The sequence below is a fragment of the Saccostrea cucullata genome, unplaced genomic scaffold (assembly GCF_032062105.1).
Source record: "Saccostrea cucullata isolate Sc308-1 unplaced genomic scaffold, CSIRO_AGI_Scuc_v1 ctg31, whole genome shotgun sequence".
NCBI lineage: Eukaryota > Metazoa > Mollusca > Bivalvia > Ostreida > Ostreidae > Saccostrea > Saccostrea cuccullata.
The window spans coordinates 34371-56572 of NW_026918875.1; the positions used below are offsets into that span (position 1 = coordinate 34371).

General features: G+C 35.3%; 2 protein-coding genes and 1 long non-coding RNA gene across 3 annotated transcripts; 2 read left to right on the top strand and 1 right to left on the bottom strand.

Moving 5' to 3' along the window:
* The first annotated feature begins 8624 nt into the window (after positions 1-8624).
* LOC134273080 (uncharacterized) lies at positions 8625-9933 on the top strand. Its single transcript, XR_009993351.1, has 3 exons — positions 8625-8705; positions 8802-8900; positions 9023-9933. It is a non-coding gene; the product is annotated as an uncharacterized LOC134273080 (long non-coding RNA).
* Positions 9934-12775: 2842 nt separating this feature from the next.
* On the bottom strand, positions 12776-16093 carry LOC134273087 (transcription factor Sox-14-like). The gene is made up of 2 exons (XM_062755266.1): positions 15813-16093; positions 12776-13830 (listed from the first exon to the last, which is right to left on the bottom strand). Exons 1-2 carry the CDS (start codon positions 16039-16041, stop codon positions 13166-13168), a joined length of 894 nt encoding a protein of 297 aa, XP_062611250.1. The 5' UTR covers positions 16042-16093; the 3' UTR covers positions 12776-13165.
* Positions 16094-17513: 1420 nt separating this feature from the next.
* On the top strand, positions 17514-20902 carry LOC134273465 (octopine dehydrogenase-like). Its single transcript, XM_062755667.1, has 2 exons — positions 17514-17669; positions 19414-20902. Exon 2 carries the CDS (start codon positions 19426-19428, stop codon positions 20641-20643), a length of 1218 nt encoding a protein of 405 aa, XP_062611651.1. The 5' UTR covers positions 17514-17669; positions 19414-19425; the 3' UTR covers positions 20644-20902.
* Positions 20903-22202: the final 1300 nt, after the last annotated feature.

The following is a 22202-nucleotide window of genomic DNA, read 5'->3' on the forward strand; positions in this document are numbered from 1 at the left end:
AATCTTCTCTGTTTTCTCTTTGCCGGGACTTCATCGTTGGAGATGATGGACTTGGAGGTGTCTGGTAATTCATCATTGGAGATGATGGAATAAGGATTTGGAGGCGGCGGGCTCTTCATCGTTGGATGACTTGGAGGAGGCTGGGCATATTGGATTGGAACAGCATGCCAACAACGCTGGAATGGAGGTATTTAGATGTTAAGGAAAAGCAGAGGTGAGATTGTTTCATTATTATTTTTGCACTCCTACTAAGTACTAACATTTCCCTCCCCTACCCCACTCTCATCACTTTTTTTTGTAATGGTTCTTTTGATTTGGTTTCTGTTGTGTTTTTGTTTCTTTGTCTAATCTTCTCTGTTTTCTCTTTGCCGGGACTTCATCGTTGGAGATGACGGAATAAGGATATGGAGGCGGCGGGCTCTTCATCGTTGGATGACTTGGAGGAGGCTGGGCATATTGGATTGGAACAGCATGCCAACAACGCTGGAATGGAGGTATTTAGATGTTGTTAAGGAAAAGCAGAGGTGAGATTGTTTCATTATTATTTTTGCACTCCTACTAAGTACTAACATTTCCCTCCCCTACCCCACTCTCATCACTTTTTTTTTGTAATGGTTCTTTTGGTTTGGTTTCTGTTGTGTTTTTGTTTCTTTGTCTAATCTTCTCTGCTTTCTCTTTGCCGGGACTTCATCGTTGGAGATGACGGAATAAGGATTTGGAGGCGGCGGGCTCTTCATCGTTGGATGACTTGGAGGAGGCTGGGCATATTGGATTGGAACAGCATGCCAACAACGCTGGAATGGAGGTATTTAGATGTTAAGGAAAAGCAGAGGTGAGATTGTTTCATTATTATTTCTGCACTCCTACTAAGTACTAACATTTTCCTCCCCTACCCCACTCTCATCACTTTTTTTTGTAATGGTTCTTTTGGTTTGGTTTCTGTTGTGTTTTTGTTTCTTTGTCTAATCTTCTCTGTTTTCTCTTTGCCGGGACTTCATCGTTGGAGATGACGGAATAAGGATTTGGAGGCGGCGGGCTCTTCATCGTTGGATGACTTGGAGGAGGCTGGGCATATTGGATTGGAACAGCATGCCAACAACGCTGGAATGGAGGTATTTAGATGTTATTAAGGAAAAGCAGAGGTGAGATTGTTTCATCATTATTTTTGCACTCCTACTAAGTACTAACATTTCCCTCCCCTACCCCACTCTCATCACTTTTTTTTGTAATGGTTCTTTTGGTTTGGTTTCTGTTGTGTTTTTGTTTCTTTGTCTAATCTTCTCTGTTTTCTCTTTGCCGGGACTTCATCGTTGGAGATGACGGAATAAGGATTTGGAGGCGGCGGGCTCTTCATCGTTGGATGACTTGGAGGAGGCTGGGCATATTGGATTGGAACAGCATGCCAACAACGCTGGAATGGAGGTATGTAGATGTTAAGGAAAAGCAGAGGTGAGATTGTTTCATTATTATTTTTGCACTACTACTAAGTACTAACATTTTCCTCCCCTACCCCACTCTCATCACTTTTTTTTGTAATGGTTCTTTTGGTTTGGTTTCTGTTGTGTTTTTGTTTCTTTGTCTAATCTTCTCTGTTTTCTCTTTGCCGGGACTTCATCGTTGGAGATGACGGAATAAGGATTTGGAGGCGGCGGGCTCTTCATCGTTGGATGACTTGGAGGAGGCTGGGCATATTGGATTGGAACAGCATGCCAACAACGCTGGAATGGAGGTATTTAGATGTTAAGGAAAAGCAGAGGTGAGATTGTTTCATTATTATTTCTGCACTCCTACTAAGTACTAACATTTTCCTCCCCTACCCCACTCTCATCACTTTTTTTTGTAATGGTTCTTTTGGTTTGGTTTCTGTTGTGTTTTTGTTTCTTTGTCTAATCTTCTCTGTTTTCTCTTTGCCGGGACATCATCGTTGGAGATGACGGAATAAGGATTGGGAGGCGGCGGGCTCTTCATCGTTGGATGACTTGGAGGAGGCTGGGCATATTGGATTGGAACAGCATGCCAACAACGCTGGAATGGAGGTATTTAGATGTTATTAAGGAAAAGCAGAGGTGAGATTGTTTCATTATTATTTTTGCACTCCTACTAAGTACTAACATTTCCCTCCCCTACCCCACTCTCATCACTTTTTTTGGTAATGGTTCTTTTGGTTTGGTTTCTGTTGTGTTTTTGTTTCTTTGTCTAATCTTCTCTGTTTTCTCTTTGCCGGGACTTCATCGTTGGAGATGACGGAATAAGGATATGGAGGCGGCGGGCTCTTCATCGTTGGATGACTTGGAGGAGGCTGGGCATATTGGATTGGAACAGCATGCCAACAACGCTGGAATGGAGGTATTTAGATGTTAAGGAAAAGCAGAGGTGAGATTGTTTCATTATTATTTTTGCACTCCTACTAAGTACTAACATTTTCCTCCCCTACCCCACTCTCATCACTTTTTTTGGTAATGGTTCTTTTGGTTTGGTTTCTGTTGTGTTTTTGTTTCTTTGTCTAATCTTCTCTGTTTTCTCTTTGCCGGGACTTCATCGTTGGAGATGACGGAATAAGGATTTGGAGGCGGCGGGCTCTTCATCGTTGGATGACTTGGAGGAGGCTGGGCATATTGGATTGGAACAGCATGCCAACAACGCTGGAATGGAGGTTTTTCTTTGTATTTTTTTCATGTTAGGTCTCAATGTTATTTTAGTTTTTTATTGTTTTTTATTTGTTTAGATTGTTAGTTTTTGTTGTTGTATGTTTATTAGGTTGTTATTATTGTTATTTGCTTATTTGGTTCTTATTATAGTTTTTTGTTAATGAGGGTTGTAAAAGTTGTTAATTTTCATGTTTTTTATTTGTTACATTAGGTTTTTAATGTTTTTGGTTATTGTTACTGTTAAGTTTTAGCTTTTGTTAGTGTTGTTAAATTTGTTATTTTAATGAGTCATAATGTTATTGTTATGATTGATAGATATTTGTTTTCTATCAGTATGTAAGTTATTGGCTATTGTTTTGAATATGCTAGTTCTTTGTTATTGGTATGGGGATCAGTCGTTTGTTATATTTACATGTATAGGGGGATATTAGTTATTTATGATGTTATAGTTATGAGTTTTAGTTATTTGTTATTTGTTTGAGTTTTTATGAGTTGAAATTGTTATGAGTCAGTTATTTGTTATTGTGACAGTTATGAGCATTTGTTGTTATTTGTTTTAGTAAGTTGTTATTGTGAAGTTGTTATGAGTTTTAGTTGTTAAGAGTTTTAGTTATTTGCTTTTCTTGTGATTTTGAATTATTTGTTATTGATTTGAGTGTTAACTAGTTGTTATTAATTATTGTGACAGTTGTTATGAATTTTAGTTATTTGATTTGGTTGAGATTTTTAGTTATTTGTTATTGTTATGAATTTTTTGTTAATTGTTATTGTTATGAGGTTTGTTTGTTATTCACCCCGTTATCTGTTTTTCTTTTGTTTATTGATTTTATGTTTTAAGTACATTCCTTTCCCCTTCCCTGATCCTGTTAAGTTTGTATTTAAGTCCTTATCTGCTCATTTGTTTATTGATTTTATGTATTAAGTACAAACCTTTCCCCTTCCCTGATTTTTGTAAGTTTGTATTTCAGCCCTTAACTGTTTATTTTGTTTATTAATTTCATGTTTTAAGTACATTCCTTCTTTTTTTGTGATTTTGAATTATTTGTTATTGATTTGAGTGTTAACTAGTTGTTATTAATTATTGTGACAGTTGTTATGAATTTTAGTTATTTGATTTGGTTGAGATTTTTAGTTATTTGTTATTGTTATGAATTTTTTGTTAATTGTTATTGTTATGAGGTTTGTTTGTTATTCACCCCGTTATCTGTTTTTCTTTTTTTTATTGATTTTATGTTTTAAGTACATTCCTTTCCCCTTCCCTTCAGTTTGTATTTAAGCCCTTAACTGTTTATTTTGTTTATAAATTCCCTGATCCTGGTAAGTTTGTATTTAAGTCCTTATCTGTTTATTTAATTTATTAATATCATGTTTTAAGTACATTTCATTCGCCTTTCCTTATCCTGTTAAGTTTGTATTCAACCCATTATCTGTTTATTTTGCTTATTGATTTCATGTTTTAAGTACATTTTTCTTCTTCCCTGATCCTGTTTAGTTTGTATTTCAGCCCTTATCTGTTTTTTTTGCTTTTCTGCTTTCATGTTTTAAGTATATTCCTTCCCCCTTCCCTAATCCTGTGTAGTTTATATTTAAGCCCTTATCTGTTTACATATTTTGTTTGCTGATTTCATGTTTTAAGTACATTCCTTTCCCCATCCCTTATCCTGTTAAGTTTGTATTTCAGCCCTTATCTGTTTATTTTGTTTATTGATATCATGTTTTAAGTACACTCCTTTCCCCATCCCTGATCCTGTTAAGCTAGTATTTCAGCCCTTATCTGTTTATTTTGTATTTTGATTTCATGTTTTAAGTACACAGATCACCTTTCCCCTTCCCTGATCCTGTTTAGGTTGTATTTCAGAGTGTAGAGTGGGGCCAAAATTGGGTATCAGAGTTTTACATAGGAATACATGGAAAAAATTATTACAATTCTTCACAAAGCCATAATTGTTCATTTATTTAAAAGCATAATTAAAGTGAATCATAACAATAAACAAAAAAATAAGCCTTTATGTGTCATATTAATTCAAATTAATTCTGAGGAAGTGTAGTTTGTTCAAATCCCCACTTCAAATCCCTCCCTCGAACTCGCAGCATGCCAACAACGCTAGATTAGAGGTATTTCTTAGCCATTTAAGAAGATGTAAGATTGTTTCATGATTAGTTTGCCACTCCTACTTAGTACATGTACTAACATTTTCAAGATCTGCCTTTGGGGATCTACGTGATTCGTGTTTCGGGGTCCCGTCGGTTGTTTGCGGTGGCTATCTTAGACGATTATTTTGGAGTGTTTCCTGCTTCAGTTGAAAGGTAAGAGGATAATTGTAGTTGTAAGTAGCCTTACTAAAGGTAAGAGGATAATTGTAGTTGTAAGTAGCCTTACTAAAGGTAAGAGGATAATTGTAGTTGTAAGTAGCCTTACTAAAGGTAAGAGGATTATTGTAGTTGTAAGTAGCCTTACTTAAGAGGATTATTTTAGTTGTAAGTAGCCTTACGAAAGGTAAGAGGATTATTGTAGTTGTAAGTAGCCTTACTTAGGTGTTTGTTAGTGTTAGGTTTAGTTTGTGTAGTGTTTCCAGTAGGCACAGTTTTGTTGTAGGTTAAGTTAGTTTGTAAGCTTTAGTTTCTAGTTTTACAAATTAGAGTTCTTTAGAAGTGTAGGTCATTATTGTAATTAAGGTGTTTGTTAGTTAGTGCTTGTGGTAGATAGGTTTGCATGATTAACACCCTAACAAGTACGAGGGGCGATCAGAAAATAAATCAAGAAATGTTATTCCATAGAAATTCTTCTTAAATATATTGTTAGTGTTGTTGGTATCTCATTAGCAAAGGTACATGAAATTTTGACCAAGCTCCTCAACCTATGTAAAGTATGTGCACGATGGATTCCACATTTCTTGATACCAGAACAAAAGACAACGCGTTTGAAATTTGCTAGAAAACTGTTAAAAATCTATAAAAACTGTGACAGAATAAAATTTGTTGACTTGTTAACAGGTGATGAAACTTGAAATTAACTTTTTTGAGCCGCAAAGAAAATTGAACAATATGATGAGGGTAAGAAAGAATAACGAACGTCCTGTCATTGCAAAAAGGTGTCAGAGTGCTAAGAAATTTTTCTTTAATTCTAGTGGCCCTCTTGTGCAAATTCCAACTCTGAAAGGTAGTTGTATCTCGGGACAATTTTACAAAAACATACTGAAAAACATTAAGAAAGTATATGAAAAGAAAAGACCAAACACAAGCTTGAAGAACATAAAGCTCATTCATGACAATGCTCTAGCTCATAAGAGTAAAACAGTTCAAAGTTTTTGAAAGATGAATTGTTCAGCTCCAACGTCCACCCTGTTCTCCTGACCTAAGTCCTTGTGACTTTTTCCTAGTATCTAGACTGAAAAAAATGTCATCTGGACATCGCTATATACTTTGCGCAGTGCAGTTGATAGTGCTTTTATCAGTGCTTAGACATTATTCCAAGGAAAGACTCCCTCGGGGCTTTCAAATCATGGATATGCAAATTGCAAATGTGTCTGAATGTAAAAGGGGGTTATTTTGAAGGATTTAACTAGTTTACATGTGGATACATATTGTTGTCATTATTTAATAGATATACTTGCAGAATTTTCTGATCGTCCCTCGTAACAAGCTACTAAAACTACTAACGTCTGCTAAATGTTGTGTGATGCGTCTAGTGTGTTGGTGTTAGTGTCTGTGTGCTTGTCACCTTACGCTTTCAGCCATCACCGCTGGCTAGCAGCAATGTGAAAAGGGAAGAAATTTTTGTCTTCCCCTGCCAGTACATAGCCTCTCCACAACAAGTCCTATGCGATGCCTCCACGTGGAAGCAGACGGATACTGGGCAGCTATTGGTCCCAGGCTAAGTTCGCAAGGGCGCACAGGAAGATTAGTCTCCAAAGTTTTTGCAAGCACCTTATCTACTAGAGAAAAATGATCACAATCCCGATTTAGTAGAAGACTCGATTGATTTCAATGGTAACTGGTAATAGGAATGAACCTTTGTCCATTGTCTGTCTTTGTCATTATTGTGAAAACTCACACTTTCATCTTCATCAGGCCAAAATCAACCAAACTTGACAGAGCATCCTTGGGTAAATGAGATTCCAGTTTATTCAAATGAAACCCCATGTCCTCTTCTAAAGAGAGATTATTACAAATAAGTGAAAAATTAATATGACATCTTTTAAAAATCTTCTTTTGAAGATCAACTGGAGCAGGAAAGGTGACCCTTGTGTGGAATTATCCTCAGATAGTGTACATTCAAATTTATTCAAATCTAGACCCCCCTATTAGGGTGGTGCTAGAATGAGGATCAAAAATATACATTGGAAATTTTTTTAAAGAGACACTGTGACACACAAAGGGGAAATTTGACAAAGGTAGAATTTTTGCATGACCCTTGTCAATTTTTTTCAATTCCGGAAAGAATTTGGTTTCAGGAAATTACAGATTTCAGAAACTAAAAACTCTATTTTTATGGAGAAAAATATAAATAAAATAATTTCAATATGCCCCAATGCATTGCTCTTAAAGATTGTTTTACTTCTTTCCTCATATTGTATGTGCTCAGAAAAGTTGAATGTTACCATGACCTTAAGTACCTAAGAATAAATGTAGGTACACCAAGAATTTTGATACAGTATTTTTAAAAAGCTATATGCAGCAGCCAACATGGCCCAAAGTGGTAAGCAATAAGTTTCTCTGTTAAATGAAGTTTTTCAATTGATAGGAAATGAGAGTGTTTCCCCTTTAATGTCTCTGTTTTCTCTTTTTAAGCGGAAGAAAGTTGAGGCTGACCAGGATCCTGAAGTGAGGAGGAGTCCATCTCCCGTTAAACTGCACACATGAGCAGAAATTGCGGTAAGATTCAGACTTTACTTCTTGTATAATTTCCTGACTTTTTGCTTGCCAAATGAGATTGGCTGTACCAAGCTTTAACCTCTGGACTTTTACTTGATAGAATTACAATCGAGGACAGGGGTCAATTAATATAAAAAGAGTCGATGTCCTGGCTGTGTTTTTAGGCAACATTTTCAAAAGTGGTAATTAACAAGCTTGTTTTAAGCTTCTCGCTTGATATGAAGTGCAAGTATCCCACTCTGATGTTTCTGTTTGATCTATTATAGCAGAGGAAGGTTAAGACTGACAAGGAATTCTAAGGATGGAGTCCCTCTCTCATTCCACTGCGGTAATGAGGAGAAAGCACGTTAAGATTTGGGCTTTACTTCTTAATTCTTTAAACTATAGAACATCACCAGGACCCACTTAAACAGCCATGAGTCTTACATGAAGTATTCATTTAATCCTTTCTGACAAATCTTTCTCCTACCTCTTCTTTACTCTAAAGTAATTATACATCCGTTCCCCACCCTAACTTTCCCTGTAATTCTTATTTCAACCTTATTGTCTTATTTTATAACTGATTTTCCAGCTAATAATGTTGTAATGATAATGTTTACTTGAAATTCTTTGATTATTATATTGCATTGAATTATTAAGTACTGAAATTCTCTCCCTTGTGTATTTTCAAGGACGTTGACAAGGGAAGAAAGGGAAGTGGGGGGGGGGGGACCAGGGCTGACCAAGAAATGAAGAAGAGTCCATTGCCAAGCTTTGTCCACAGCAAATATCTGCTTAAGGCATGAGTAAAAAGCTTTTTGGCAGTTTTCAAATTTTGCTTGTACTTGTAATTCAAGTTTGTTCAAATCATGGGTCCAAGAGGAATTACTTATGTTGCAAAGCAGCAAGACCATTGTTTAACTTAGCTGCAATAGGACTGAAGCATTCCAAGGTTGTCTTGATTCAATTAGGTTACATCTCGATCCTTTGGGGCTAGGATTGGCAAAAATATGAAGTAAAGATTTTTTCTTCTGATAACAAGGTTAAGGTGACTCAGGTGAACATTGTGGCACATGGGCCTCTTGTTCATTTGTAATGATCTTTGGATTTTCTTTGTTAACAGGCAGAAGATGAGACTGACCTCAATCTGTCAACAAGACTGTGGAGAAGAAAGACTAACTACTGTCTATCCTGAAATTGATGGTAAGACAGTTGTCAAGCTTTAGGCCTTTCATTATGTAAATTAGATTTTAAAGCATCTCTCATTTCTTGAATTTCTGGTGTCTTTTTTGTTAATAGGCAGGGGGTTATGCTGGCATTGATCCTATTTCCAAGAGATAGCAGGCTGTCATGATTCAGTGAGAGTCCAATGAGATCAACTTGAACCTGTAAATAAAGGTAAGACACAAGCTCTATAAACTCCATTCTACTCTGTGAAAATACATGTATGTTAGCTCTTTTTCATTTATTAAAATTAAATAATATTTTTTGTTGATCTCTCGTGATTTGTTTCTTTACAGGCAGAGTGGCATCAATATATTGTTTCTGTAATAGCTAGCAGACAAATATGCTTCAACAATAGTGCAGAGAGTAAGGTTTGGACTGCAGCCTGATGTAGTCGTAATGAAGAAACTAAAAAGTCAGGACTCAGAAGAACTTTTTCTTCAAATTGGACACATTAGATAGCTTGGAGAATCAAATGGACAGTGCTCAGTGTACATTATTGTTAACAAAGTGATGGACACATTAAATAGATAAACTCACAAAAGTCAATGTACAATAACAAGGTTTAATTCATTGTTATTAATAAAGCCATGGACACACTAAACAGCTTAATGCAAAGAATCCAATGGACAGTGCTGATGAGTTCATTGTTATCAACAAAGTGATGGACACACTAAATAGCTTAACTCAAAGAATTTAATGGACCGTGCTGAGTATGTTGTTATTAATAAAAAATTAGACACACTATGAACTTGCTAAACTCATCGAATTCAATGGATGTGCTGAGGTCATTAACAAATAATTTCATATGAACTTTGTGGATATAGTCCCTGTGCTCTGCCTCTAATTTGTATTGTTCCAATGGATTTTTGAGCTTGAATCCGTATTTCATTTGTTTGTTACATTTACTAGCTGCAGAACTGTAGCTCTCCGAGATTTTTCTCAAGCAGAGAGCTACAGTTCTGAAGCTATACATTAACCTGCAAAATATCAACACCACAACATCAAATGGAACTGAATATGTTTTTTAATTACAATTAAATTAACTTAAAATGTTGAATAAACTGTGTTTTAATTATTTTCATGTTATGCACAATGTGCAGCTGAAAACAGTCATACTTGACTTAGGTTATCTAAGATTCATTTTTTCCTTCTCTAGTTTTTCCTGATAAACATGACAAGTGATGCAGTTCTAATTGTTATGTATGCATGATGATGTGTTCTCAATAAAATTTTATGCTTAAATATCATTCATGATAGAGATTTTCAAAGGTTTTTAAGTGTTAAAAAGATTTGCTAATTATAAGCCACTAATTGGTAAAAAATAAAAAATGAAACAGTTTCAATATTCTGAAAACTTGAAACTTGCAAAAATCTCCTAAAAAAGTGACTGAAAAAACGTCTTATAAGTGGACAAGTAAGCGACTGCAAAGATTTTTTAGGTCACCTGAGTAAACTCAGGGGGGCAGGGACCATGAAATTCACAATTTTTGTTCCCTTTCACTTATAGATGCTATATGCCAAATTTGGTTGAAATTGGTTCAAAATTGCCCCCCCCCCGAGGTCCCTGCCCCCCTGAGTAAACTCAGGTGACCTATTGCTACTGTTTTTGTCCTCTGTCGTGCGTTAACATTTGAACATTTTCAGCTTCTTCTCTGAAACCACTGAACCAATTTCAACCAAATTTGGCATATAGCATCTATAGGTGAAGGGGAAAAAAATTAAAAATTAAAAATAAAAATTAAAAAATAAAATTAAACTAAAATTAGTGCAATCTTTAAAAATCTTCTTCTTTACTCCTGGACATCAAGCAGTCAAACTGTTGGTATGATTGTAATCAGCATTAAGTCTTCTACCAAAATTTTGAAATTCATGGCCCCAGGGTCAGGGGTTCTAGTGCTAGGGCGGGGCTAAATAGGTTATATAGTGAAAATGCATTATTTCTTTGAAATTCTTCTTTTCTGCTCCTGGGCATTAAATAAAATAACCAAGTGCATAGTTGATTTGAAAATGACTGCCTCTTCCAAAATTGTGAATTTAATGACCCCAGGGTCAGGGGTTCTAGTGCTTGGGTGGGGCCATATAGATTATTATAGTGAAAATGCAATAATTCTTTGATTTTCTTCTTTTCTGTTTGCGGGCATTAAATAAACTAACAAAATGCATAATTACATTAATAACTGCTGCCACTTCTAAAATTGTGAATCTAATAGCCCCAGGGTGAGGGGTTCTAGTGGCAGGGCGGGGCTATATAGATTATATAGTGAAAATGCATTATTTCTTTGATATTCTTCTTTTCTTCTCCTGGACATTAAATAAACTAACCAAGTGCATAGTTATGGTGAATAAGGCTGCCTCTTCTAAAATTGTGAATCTAATGGTCCCAGGGTGAGGGGTTCTAGTGGCAGGGCGGGGCTATATAGATTATATAGTGAAAATGAATTATTTCTTTGAAAATCTTCTTCTTTGCTCCTGAGTATTAAATAAACTAACCAAGTACATAGTTATGTTGAATAAGACTGCCTCTTCCAAAATTGTGAATTTCATGACCCCGGGGTTGGGTGTTCAGGTGTTAGGGTGGGGCTCTATTGTTTATATAGTGAAAATGCATGAACTCTTTAAAAATGTTCTTTTCTGCACCTGGGTATTAAACCAATGAACTATGTACATAGTTATGAGGAGGAGGGATGCCTCTTTGAGATTTGTGAATTTCAGGGCCCCTGGGTCAGGACTTCTTGTGTTATGGCAGGGCTCTAATGCTTATACAGTGAAAATGCTCGAATTCTTTGAAAATCTTCTCCTTTGATCCTGGGTATTATGGCAATGATCTTAGTACATATTTATGACGAAGAACGCTGCTTCATCCAAACATGCTTAATTTCCTGGCCCCTGGGACAGGGGTACTTGGGGGGGGGGGGGGGGGCTGAAAATGATTTAATGCTTTGAAATCTGCACTTTGCTATTAATCAACAAGATGATGAAATAAAATTTATAAAATTTCCAAAATTTTGAAAGATGTGGCCCCAGGGTCAGTGGTTCCTGTGGGATGGGGTGCACAACTGATAATGATAAAGTGGAAATGCATTTTCTCTTTGTTACTGTGATCTACATGTATCTCTGGGTATTACTAACCAAAGAAAGCATGCTGAGTGCATAATAATGATAAGCAATGGTGCCTCTTTCAAAATTGTGAATTTCATGACTTCTAGATTAAAACATGAATCAAATTCAATTGTTGGAAAGTTGTTGCATGATACTCAGGTGACCTATAAGGCCCATGGGTCTCTTGTTTTTTATCATTTCCCATTAGAAGATTATGTACGTACCTTCGTTAGAAAAAAAACTTGAATATCTTTACCCAAGGATACTCTGTACTAATGAAAATTTGAAGAGTTTAATTACGACAAAGAAAACATAATTTCGATCAATTTACCGACTCAGGTGAGCTAAAAAAGAAGTTTTTTTCACATGACTGTATACATGTATTTGTAGATTCCGCTAGTAAAGCATTTCAAAAAAATTTTTTTTCTGGTAGAATTTTTTACCATTTGGACTGTATGTATATATATATGTACTTTTTTAATGACGTCAAACAAAATGTAGCTTCTAAACAGAGCTATAGTGCATAAAGCATTCTTACTCTATAAATCGTTTTCTATCTATAAAATTAATTACAAGAAATGAAAAAAGTTGAAAAAGTAACAGACAAACTATGTGTATATAGGTGTGAAACGTCTTTTTTAAATGTTAGAATTTTTATTTTAATAACTTTAAAAATTTTAATTAACGGAATACAAGTTGAAGAAAAACAAGTGTACTACAAAAAATTTGCAAAATCCCCATTTTCTTCTAAGAAATCTCTGAAGTTGACGATGATAATGATAATACATCAGTGTAAACACTTTCACTATACAGTGACACGTGGATAAAGTTCACGCCCACACTTATCTGTAATCAGCGATAAATGTTTGCTAATTTATATTGACCTTTTAATTTGAGTTTCATATTCATAGTCATAAGTTTACTATTATTAAACATCATGTCACCTTTTAATTAAAAGATTCAGGAAGTTTTTAAATATAAACCTTTTATTTGATGATGCAACATCGTAAATGATTTTTCTCTACAGATTGAAAAATAACATGCTTGTAATCTTGTAAAAATGGAAGACGTGCAAAATCCTGCATTGATTTCCACTACAGTGAGTAAATAGTAAAATTTCATGCAAAAATACACAGTATGTCAGATAAACAAATATTACATGTAAAATTCTTGAACCTGATTATTGAGATGCATTGGATACAATGTATTATGCAGTTAATACAATAATGTAAGTGATCTCGTTTTATGCGCTAGCAAACAGATTTGCTAAAAAGGTTAAGTCACGTGATACTTTGCAAAGGAAGTTGAAACGTCTTGCAAATATCACATCGGCTTGTTTACACTGGATTGTCAATTTCACCTGTCGAGTTGTTCCTGTATTTGCTTTGGTCTGTCTTTAGATATTGATCAAATTCATCACTATCAACTTCGGACACATCCTTTAGTTCTTGAGATGATAACACGTAGTCGTTTATCTGAGGAGGCTGGCTTTGGGGCTCCGTTTCCTGACCACCCGATGACACAGTTCCATATTCCGACCAGTAGGTCAAACATTGTTCGTCTGAGTACATGTGTACTCCTGTCTGAGCATCTTGACACCCCATAGGGAAGACAAAGCCGTGAAAATTGTTTTGATAGGGTGGAGTTTCCGGAAACCCAAGACAAATCGTGGATGGTTCTGCACTTGTAAGGCCAAAGCCAGACCCCACTTGCTCTGCAGCATAGTTAAATTGGGAAATCAAAGAGGGTGGTACATCTCTTTGGGGCACTTCTGGACTTGCAGGGGGCGTTAAGTTGGTAGCTTTTGACACACATTCAGTTTCCACTTGTTTGCTTATGTTAGGCAACAACGTCTCGTCAAGAGAATCTTTGAACTTGGACTTTTTCCGGCGCGGTCGATACTTGTAGTTTGGATATTTTTTCATGTGCTGCTCCCGTAACTCATCAGCTTGTTCGGTGTAGTATTTCTTTTCTGATGAACTTAGAGTTCGCCATCTCTTACCTATAAAGTAAACCGTCTCGTATATGTTTATGCAAATATTTGAATTGTAATAACAAGGTTTGTAACGTTATGAAAGTATTTACCCCAGTTACGCAATTCACAGAAAATAATTAAGTTGAAAAACACTTGTGATTTACTTTAAACAAAATCATAAACAAATATGAATGCAGGTGCTTTAAAAAAACTAAGATGTGTTCATGAAACGATTTGATTATGAAACACTGATGACCCCGTATATGGCAGCCTATACGAAGGCTAAAGTTAATCAAACAAGTTTAACTTTGATGCCAAGGTTGAGAAAGCAAGAATGGTGTTTCCTAAGAAAAGACTGGTTTCAGTGAACATACCTGTGAAACCCTCAAGCCCAAGAACAAACCAACCTTTCAAAGGTTATGGCCAAGGTTCAAGGTTTTAAAAAGTGGGTCAAACTCCAAGGAAAAGGTCAAAGGGTCAAAATCAATGATACCCAGTGAAATGACTTATACGTAAAGGGCGGAGCACAAACTGTTCAAAATTAATGGTCAAGGTAAAGAACTTTTTAAGTCAAACTCCAAAGTTAATATCAAATGGTCAAAATACTTGGTAGTTGTTATCTCAAGGGAGGACTTGTCACACGAAATACACCTGTGAAATATGAAAACCCTAAAGTTATTGTTCAAAAGTTAAGGTCAAGGTCAAAAGTTAAGAAAAAATACTCCCAAAAAGGCCATGTCACAATAAATACACATGTTTAGTTTGAAAGTCCTTGTGCCAACTGTACAAAACTTATTGCAATGGATCAAAGTCCAAAGTCATGTCAAGAGGTCAAATATACTAGTGTATCAATATTTATACCCAAAGGAAGGTCTTTAATGCCAAAGTGATGGGCAATGTTAAAGTATTTGCGGACAGACATACAGACGGACGGACATGACACAAAACTATATTCCCACAAATCTTCGATTTCGGTCATAAAAGGGGGGGGGGAGAAGAAATATTGTATTTGACGAAGGAGATTAAGCTCGATTTAATTCCATCATATAGAAATATTGCATTTGACAAGAGGGATGAGGATTTTATTGCAATTTATTGAAATATTGCATTGGCAAGAATTTTGAGGATTTTATTGTATTTTATTGAAATATTGCATTTGTCGAGAGGAATAATGATTTGATTACATTTTATTGAAATACTGCATTTGGCAAGAGAGATAAGGACTTTTTTTTTACTTATACAGGGAGGGTGATAACGAATGGTCAAAATATTGTCTTACAAGGACAAAAATATTTCGGCCTATTTTTATTTATTTCAATGTTACATGTGACTTTAAAATGGAAAAAAAAAATGCATTATACTTTTTTCAATTATTTTATTTACGAATTACCATGCTATGAGGCAAAAAAGGGTTAAGTTCAGTCCCCGTTTAAAAAAAACTGTCAAACTTTTGAATTTCATAGCAATCTGAGAAAAAAAAAATGTTTAGAAAGAACGTCACGACGGAAAAGTGTATTGCAATGTTTATAAACATAATAAACATTATTGCGGATCGTTACCACCTATCACAGGCAAGTCTTTACCCTTTAGATCTGATTAAAATTTATTACATCCACTAGAAAACTTTTTTGATGATGTAATAATGTTCATGAAGAAAAATATTTGATTTATTGAATTTGATCAGTAAAATATACTGCTGTTTAGCAGACTTTGATAGCATGTGGCAAGTTCAAATCCTTAAGAAACCCTTTCTCCACACACAATGTACAAAGTAAATTTTAAAGTATTTTTTAATAGTTTGATTTATATTGCTGTACCGCACCAAACGCAGAGAAATAAAAAATAATGGAATTTACATCAAACTCAAAGAAAAATTCAAAAAAGGCCTTCAAATTAGAAATGATCAAACATCTAAATAATCTGCTTTGCATCGAATTCCTTCCTTCCTTTAAGGTTTAATTGAAATATTCAAAACCATTAAAATTTTTAACAAATCTGCAGCCACTTACCGAGCATTTTACTGAGATCGGCATTGTGAACTTCAGGGTTTTCTGCTGCCAGTTTCTTCCTCTCACTTTTCGCCCAGACCATAAAGGCGTTCATAGGGCGGCGTATGCGCTCCTCCCCCCGCGCGCCATGGGGCGGGTTTGGCAAGTAAAGAGGGTATGGGCAAGGGTTCGTCCTCGAAAAAAATTCTGCAAATGATGGTAATTTAGCAATATCCTTTACGTCCTCCATTTTTTTGTAACTCCTTCACAATCAAGAGTATGTTAAGCAAATTGAAACAGGATGAAAGTTTTTTGTATTTATAAACACTTCGATATTGTGTATGTCACTTAAAATAGATCAGAGTTATACATTTCAGAGCGAGAAATGTGTCAATCAAATAGCTTATCTTATCACAAAATCAATGGCAAAGGGCAGTAAAAGTGAAACATATGACTATCTTCATACCCCGCAAAACCACAGAGATATAAAATCCAATTCGGTCGTTTGAACCGATCTTTAATATCAACGTTAAAAATCAAATTTTAATGATGCCTTGTAATCGTTGTATTTTCTGATAAAGGATACACTGTCAATATATTGTCCTTTCTGGCCAGTTTTATTTCAATAAATTAACTCTGTAATATATATGGCTACTGCAGATTTTATTTATTAAAATAAAATCTGTAAGAAAGAACAATATTTAAATGTGCATTTCATGCACATATATTTATTGCGCTTTTGATATGTGATTTGTCACAAATGTGTTTTTTAAAAAAAACTAAGTAAAATAAATTTAATAAAAAGGTGCACTTGTATTCAATTCATCTCGGGAAATGTACACTTATCACTTTTATTTTTGTATGAATGTGCCACTAAGACATATTTTTCCCCACTATCCTTGTCATATGATTCCATTTTTCAATTCTAATTGTTGTATTGTAATAAAAAAAAATAGTAACAATGGTTTCAGTTATTTATCTTAAGTATTATATGAGCCTTCAATTTTCTTTGTTTTATAAAGGACACTAAAATAAGCTATATTTGTCCCTATTTGGGGAGGGGGGGGGCTATGAACAGTATGCTTATAATGACCTGGTCAGTACTTTAAAAAAAATGGTTTTCCTTCCCCTAAGTAGCTTTAAAATATATTGTAACTAATCAGATATAATGAATGGTGTTTAATTATGACGAAGCAAAATCCCCCACCCTTGGCTCTTCGTTATAAGCATATTGTACTGTATACACATTGGCTGATCATGTTTATTTTCGCGCATTCCTCCTTTTATTATTTATATTTATTTTACCTTCTCTTATGTTCGTTAATTTAATACGAATGTATATTTCTGTCTAACTTTCTTTTATATTTGAAATACTTGGAATTCAAGGGCAAATCGAGGAATTCGACTCATCTCATTAATTTCAATCAACCGAATTACAGCAACAAAGCACTTATAATGCAAAAACAGAAATAAAAACTAATGGTATTTAGACAAGATAATGATTCCACAATAGCTGACTCTGGTCTAGTAGAATATCATGCTTTGTTAAAGAAGAGAGCACAAGTTGTTCAAAGACATCTCGTTTCACTGGAGAGCATGTGTTGGCTCATACTCTGTGGAAAAAACAACAACTTGATTATTATTGACAGACTCTTGGTATATATAGCAAGGTATTCAAAGTAGCTCCATGATGAGCCCGGAAAAGTGAAAACAAATGTAATAACCACGGCACGCTTATACTGTCATGCAGCGAACTGAATAGGATAAATTATATGATCCTCTACAGTGCAGATCCAATTTCTGCACGTGCGCGCGCCGTATTGTTTCAGCAGCCACCGTGTGTGTGCCACTCTTGCTGGACTTTTATTTCCTGAACAGGTGAGTGACCAATATATTTTGATTATGTAAAAAACATATACATGTATAACAAATTGAGTCAAAAGGCCCTCTGACCAATGGGTATTATTTTTCTTTTAAGAGACTTAACGTTTAAAATTTTCTTGGAATTGGTCATTATAAATGCTTCCTTTACATATAGGTTGCGTAATTGTTGAGAAATTTACAATTATCATTAAAATTTAAACTTTTAAATCTAGAAATGTTATACTTTATAGATACCAAATTAGAAATGACATTGAAGCGAGAATTTCGTCACAATTGGCAGACAACCAATCTTTTGTTTCATTATGCAGAACACAATGAGTTGTATTTCTGTCGCTACCCACCTACAGTATCTTTGTTGCAATTAGCGTTTTGTAGATCTTATATTTGACGTCAGAACAGTTGACGTATAATCAAATGAGCAAATTGAGAGAGAAGCAAATTTTTTTTTTATTGCTGGCATCTGCTGATGCCATGAAAAACGTTTGCATCAACATTCCTATTGTATGGAGTAAATACCTGTTCCTCGATAAATATACTAGCCTTCAGAACTGATCAACCTTTGATTGTGATATAGATATACTGACCGACGTACGCATTGAACTATCTTCTCATGAGTGCGTGGGTGCCATCAAAGACGTTCAGACACCCTTAAACTTCAAAAATACAAAGTTACAGACATATCACTGCTTTGTTGCTGAAACTAAGTATTGGTAGGTGGTTGCCAACTTCAGCTTTTAAATAACTGCACTAGTAAAGTATGAACTTTGCGGACTTGGGGGAAAACATTGGATCTACAAGATCATCCAAATTTAACAGTTGTTCACTTTGGGTAATTGGAAAAGATGCAAACCTCATACTTCGCTTTTATTGACAGGTTGCTAGTTCTTTATAGTCAAAAGCTAATTCCAAATGAAGGCAAGCAATTTCATAAAATTGGGTCTCCAACTATTGGGTCTCACTGGCTGAATCGCAATGATTTTTGACATATTGTAACTGTTCAAGATCACGTTATGATCGAGGTAAAATAAATTCAAGAACTACATCTGGAGAGGTTTTGTCACACGTCATTCACATGTAAAATATGAAAGCCTTCTCCCTTCAGGTAAAAAAAAAGATACGACAAAAGTTAACATGCGAAAAGGTCAAAGTCATGAGGTAAAAAACAATTACTAGTAGTACATTGGGAATAGTCTTGTACAAGGTAAGGCACATGTACACTAGATCATAAAAGCGCAGATCTCCTTAAAAGTTTTGAAATGAAGATCAAACTTCAAGGTTATAGTTCGTAGTAATTCTGGAAAGTATGACATCATAAATTATAGGTTTTATCACAGGAAAATGTTCTAACAAAATATAAAATCCTGTCATTTCTGTCAGAGAAGTTCCGTTCAAGAGGAAAATTTATATAAAAAGTAAGTCTCAAGTCAAATCTTGTTACGAGGTCAAAACCATTCTTAAATGTCTTGACACATGTAATGCACACGTAAATACTACAGCATAGCCTCTTTGGTGCAAAATAAGCGGCCAAAGTTAAAATATTTGAAAAGAAGTTTAAACTTCAAGGTTATGAGGTCATAATTCAAAAGCTACCCATGTCAAAAGTCACGACCAAAGTCACAGAGTTTGCAGTAGAAATTCACAAGTAGGTCAAACTGACAAACTTCTAGATCAACGGAGTCAAAAAATCATAAAAAACATTTTTGTGGCGAGGTAGAAACTAATCAATCTCTTTTTTCAGATTTTCGGAATCATGTCTTCTGGTCCGTTAAAGATATGTGTCTGTGGTGGCGGCAGCAACGCACACCTTGTGGCTGCCTTCTCTGCGTCCAATCCTGACACAGAAACACGCATTCTGGACCTAAACGAAGAAGAGGCAACAAAATGGGAAAATCTCGTCGACAAGAAAGAGATGGTCTTAAGCATTAACGAAGACAATGGAACGAAGAGAGAAGTGAAAGCTAAACCAAGAATGGTGACGAGTAATCCAAAGGAGGCTCTTAACGGATGTGACCTCATCATCCTTACAACGTCAGCAATGGACCATGGTAAATATCTACAAGCAATAGAACCATTAGCAAGCAAGAACACCGTCATCGTGGGACTACCGGGGAAACCTGGATTTGAATACCTATGTTACAACATATTAGGCAATAAAGCCGATCTGTGTACTTTCTTGTCTTTTGAGGAACCGTCATGGACATCTAAAATTATAGAATTCGGTAATCATGTAGAGGCACTCGGTGCGATGCAGGTTTTGGTAGGCTCAATTGTTCGCGGAAGAGGAATTTGCAGACGACCACCTCTTATGTGTCTGCAAATGATACACGGTAGTAAACCATTATTTCGTCCTTCCAAGCATTTTCTAGAGGTTACATTAATGCCAAATACGTTCCTTTGTCCAGTAATTATGCATGGACAATGGAATAAATGGGATGGGAAACCGCTCTCCGAAGCACCACTCTTTTATCATGGAATGAGCAAAGAAACTGCTGAAATACTGAATACTTGCAGCCAAGAATGCTTGGAAGTGTCGCGAGCAATTACAACGTCCGAGAAGGTCAAAGTTGATTTGACGAGTGTACAGGATTTGTATCAGTGGTGTTTGGAAAGATTCAAGGGAGACATTAGCAACAATGCTGATTTGCACAGTACTATCACCACCAATAAGCAATTTGCTGATGTCAAACACACAATGAAGGAAGCAGACGGTGGTCTCGTGCCAGATTTTGGACGTCTGGTGGAGGATTTAGAAGCAGGATTAGTGGTCATAAAGGGGATTGCGCTTATAGTGGAAGTTCCTACTCCCCAAACTGATGAACTGATCAAGTGGTGCCAGGAGAAAGTTGGCAAGGAGTATTTAGTGAATGGAGAATTAACAGGAAGTGACGTAGCAACATCAAGATGTCCTCAAAGATTTGGACTTTGTACAGTAGAGGCATTAGTGAATGGAAAAGTTGAGGAACAATGATTTAAAGAATTATAAAAAACGAATTTATAAAGATATTTTTGTACATCATTCCATAAATCAAAACCTAAACCTGAACAATATCATTTTTCCATTTCTAAAAATAAATACAGGTTTGTCTGACCTGTATACATAACTCTTTCTTGGAATTGTTAACAACTTGTAAGTAATTATGTTCTTCATGTGAACCTCAACTGCATTTTCTGTAATTCCTCAGTCCAGATCTGTTCATGGTTGAAGTAAAAGCAGAAATTTTACAGCATTCACGTGGCAAGATATTCAGAAATATCTACTAATCTTCACAATTGTACAAACACATGTTCCCAGTTTAGGGATCGTTGATGAAACGTCAAGCGACCTTGTGGTGTACTTTATCATCAAGGTAATCAAAGATGTGAGCAAACATTGTGTCTACATCTTATATAACTCACCGTCTGTTTGTCAGTACTTGTACAGATTATCAGACAGGAAACAAATATCAACGTCATCTACTTGTTTTCATCTTCTACACGCATGCCACTGAACTTTTCCCTTCATCATTAAACTATGATGTGAAAACTGGATATGGTCTAGGTATCACATCTCTAATACAATGTACTTCCAAAGATTAAAAGGAAATAGAAATTCAAGAATACAGTTCAGGTGTGGACATGCGTGATTGCGGTCCTAATTCCTAAAACAGGTTGAGCTGTTGGATCAAGAGAGCTTTTTCTGTTGTCCGTCACAGTCAATACGTTGTAGATATTGCAGTAAACCATTTTCAGAGCGATTGGGTTAATTTCAACCAAACTTGGCACGGGGTATCTTTGAGTTTTAGGGAGTATAACTTTTTTTCAATGAAGGACCAAAAAAAAGGGGGGGGTCACAACAAGGGGATTAAAGTTCAACATAGGATTTTGTAAACAGGAAAAATCTACACAATTCTTCCCATTTACATCAAAGCCACGATTATTCATATTAATCAAATTATGACCCCCAGGGGTAAGGTGGGGGCACAATGGATCAAAGTTTTACAAAGGAATATCTAGAAAAAAATCTTTTAAAGAACAGAAAGGCCACAATATGTCATTAAAATGGTATTGTAGCATTTTCAGGTATTGAAAAAAAAATGTGTACATTTTTTATATGACCCCAATGGCATTTTTTACAAAGGAATATGTTGGGAAAATCTTGAGAACAATAAGGCTAATCATATTGATATGGAAGTATTTTAAAATGGGTAGAGAAGATTCAAATCATGGGTGTGGGGGTGAGTAGGGAGGAGCCACAATGGACAATCAAAATTTTACATAGAAATATGGGGGGATGTAAATCTGTTGCTGACGAATATATAAAGCAAAATGCACATTATATTTTCTGGTTTGATTTAATTCACCAAATTAAGTACCATAAAGCAATAATATTTCTTAAATTTTTTAACAAAATAGAAATTTTGAGGCTAGTCTAATTTTAGTTTTAAATCACTGTCTTGCAGCACATCCTACCTCCTCTTTGTTAAATACTGAATGTTAAGACAGTAAACATAATTAATGCAGAAAATTATTTAAACAAAGATTTATTAA

Coding starts and splice junctions, on each gene's coding strand:
- LOC134273465 (XM_062755667.1), top strand. CDS start 19,426: ATGTCTTCTGGTCCGTTAAAGATATGTGTCTGTGGTGGCGGCAGCAAC.
- LOC134273087 (XM_062755266.1), bottom strand. CDS start 16,041: ATGGAGGACGTAAAGGATATTGCTAAATTACCATCATTTGCAGAATTT. Junction 13,831..15,812: donor CGATCTCAGTAAAATGCTCG/GTAAGTGGCTGC, acceptor TTTACTTTATAG/GTAAGAGATGGCGAACTCTA.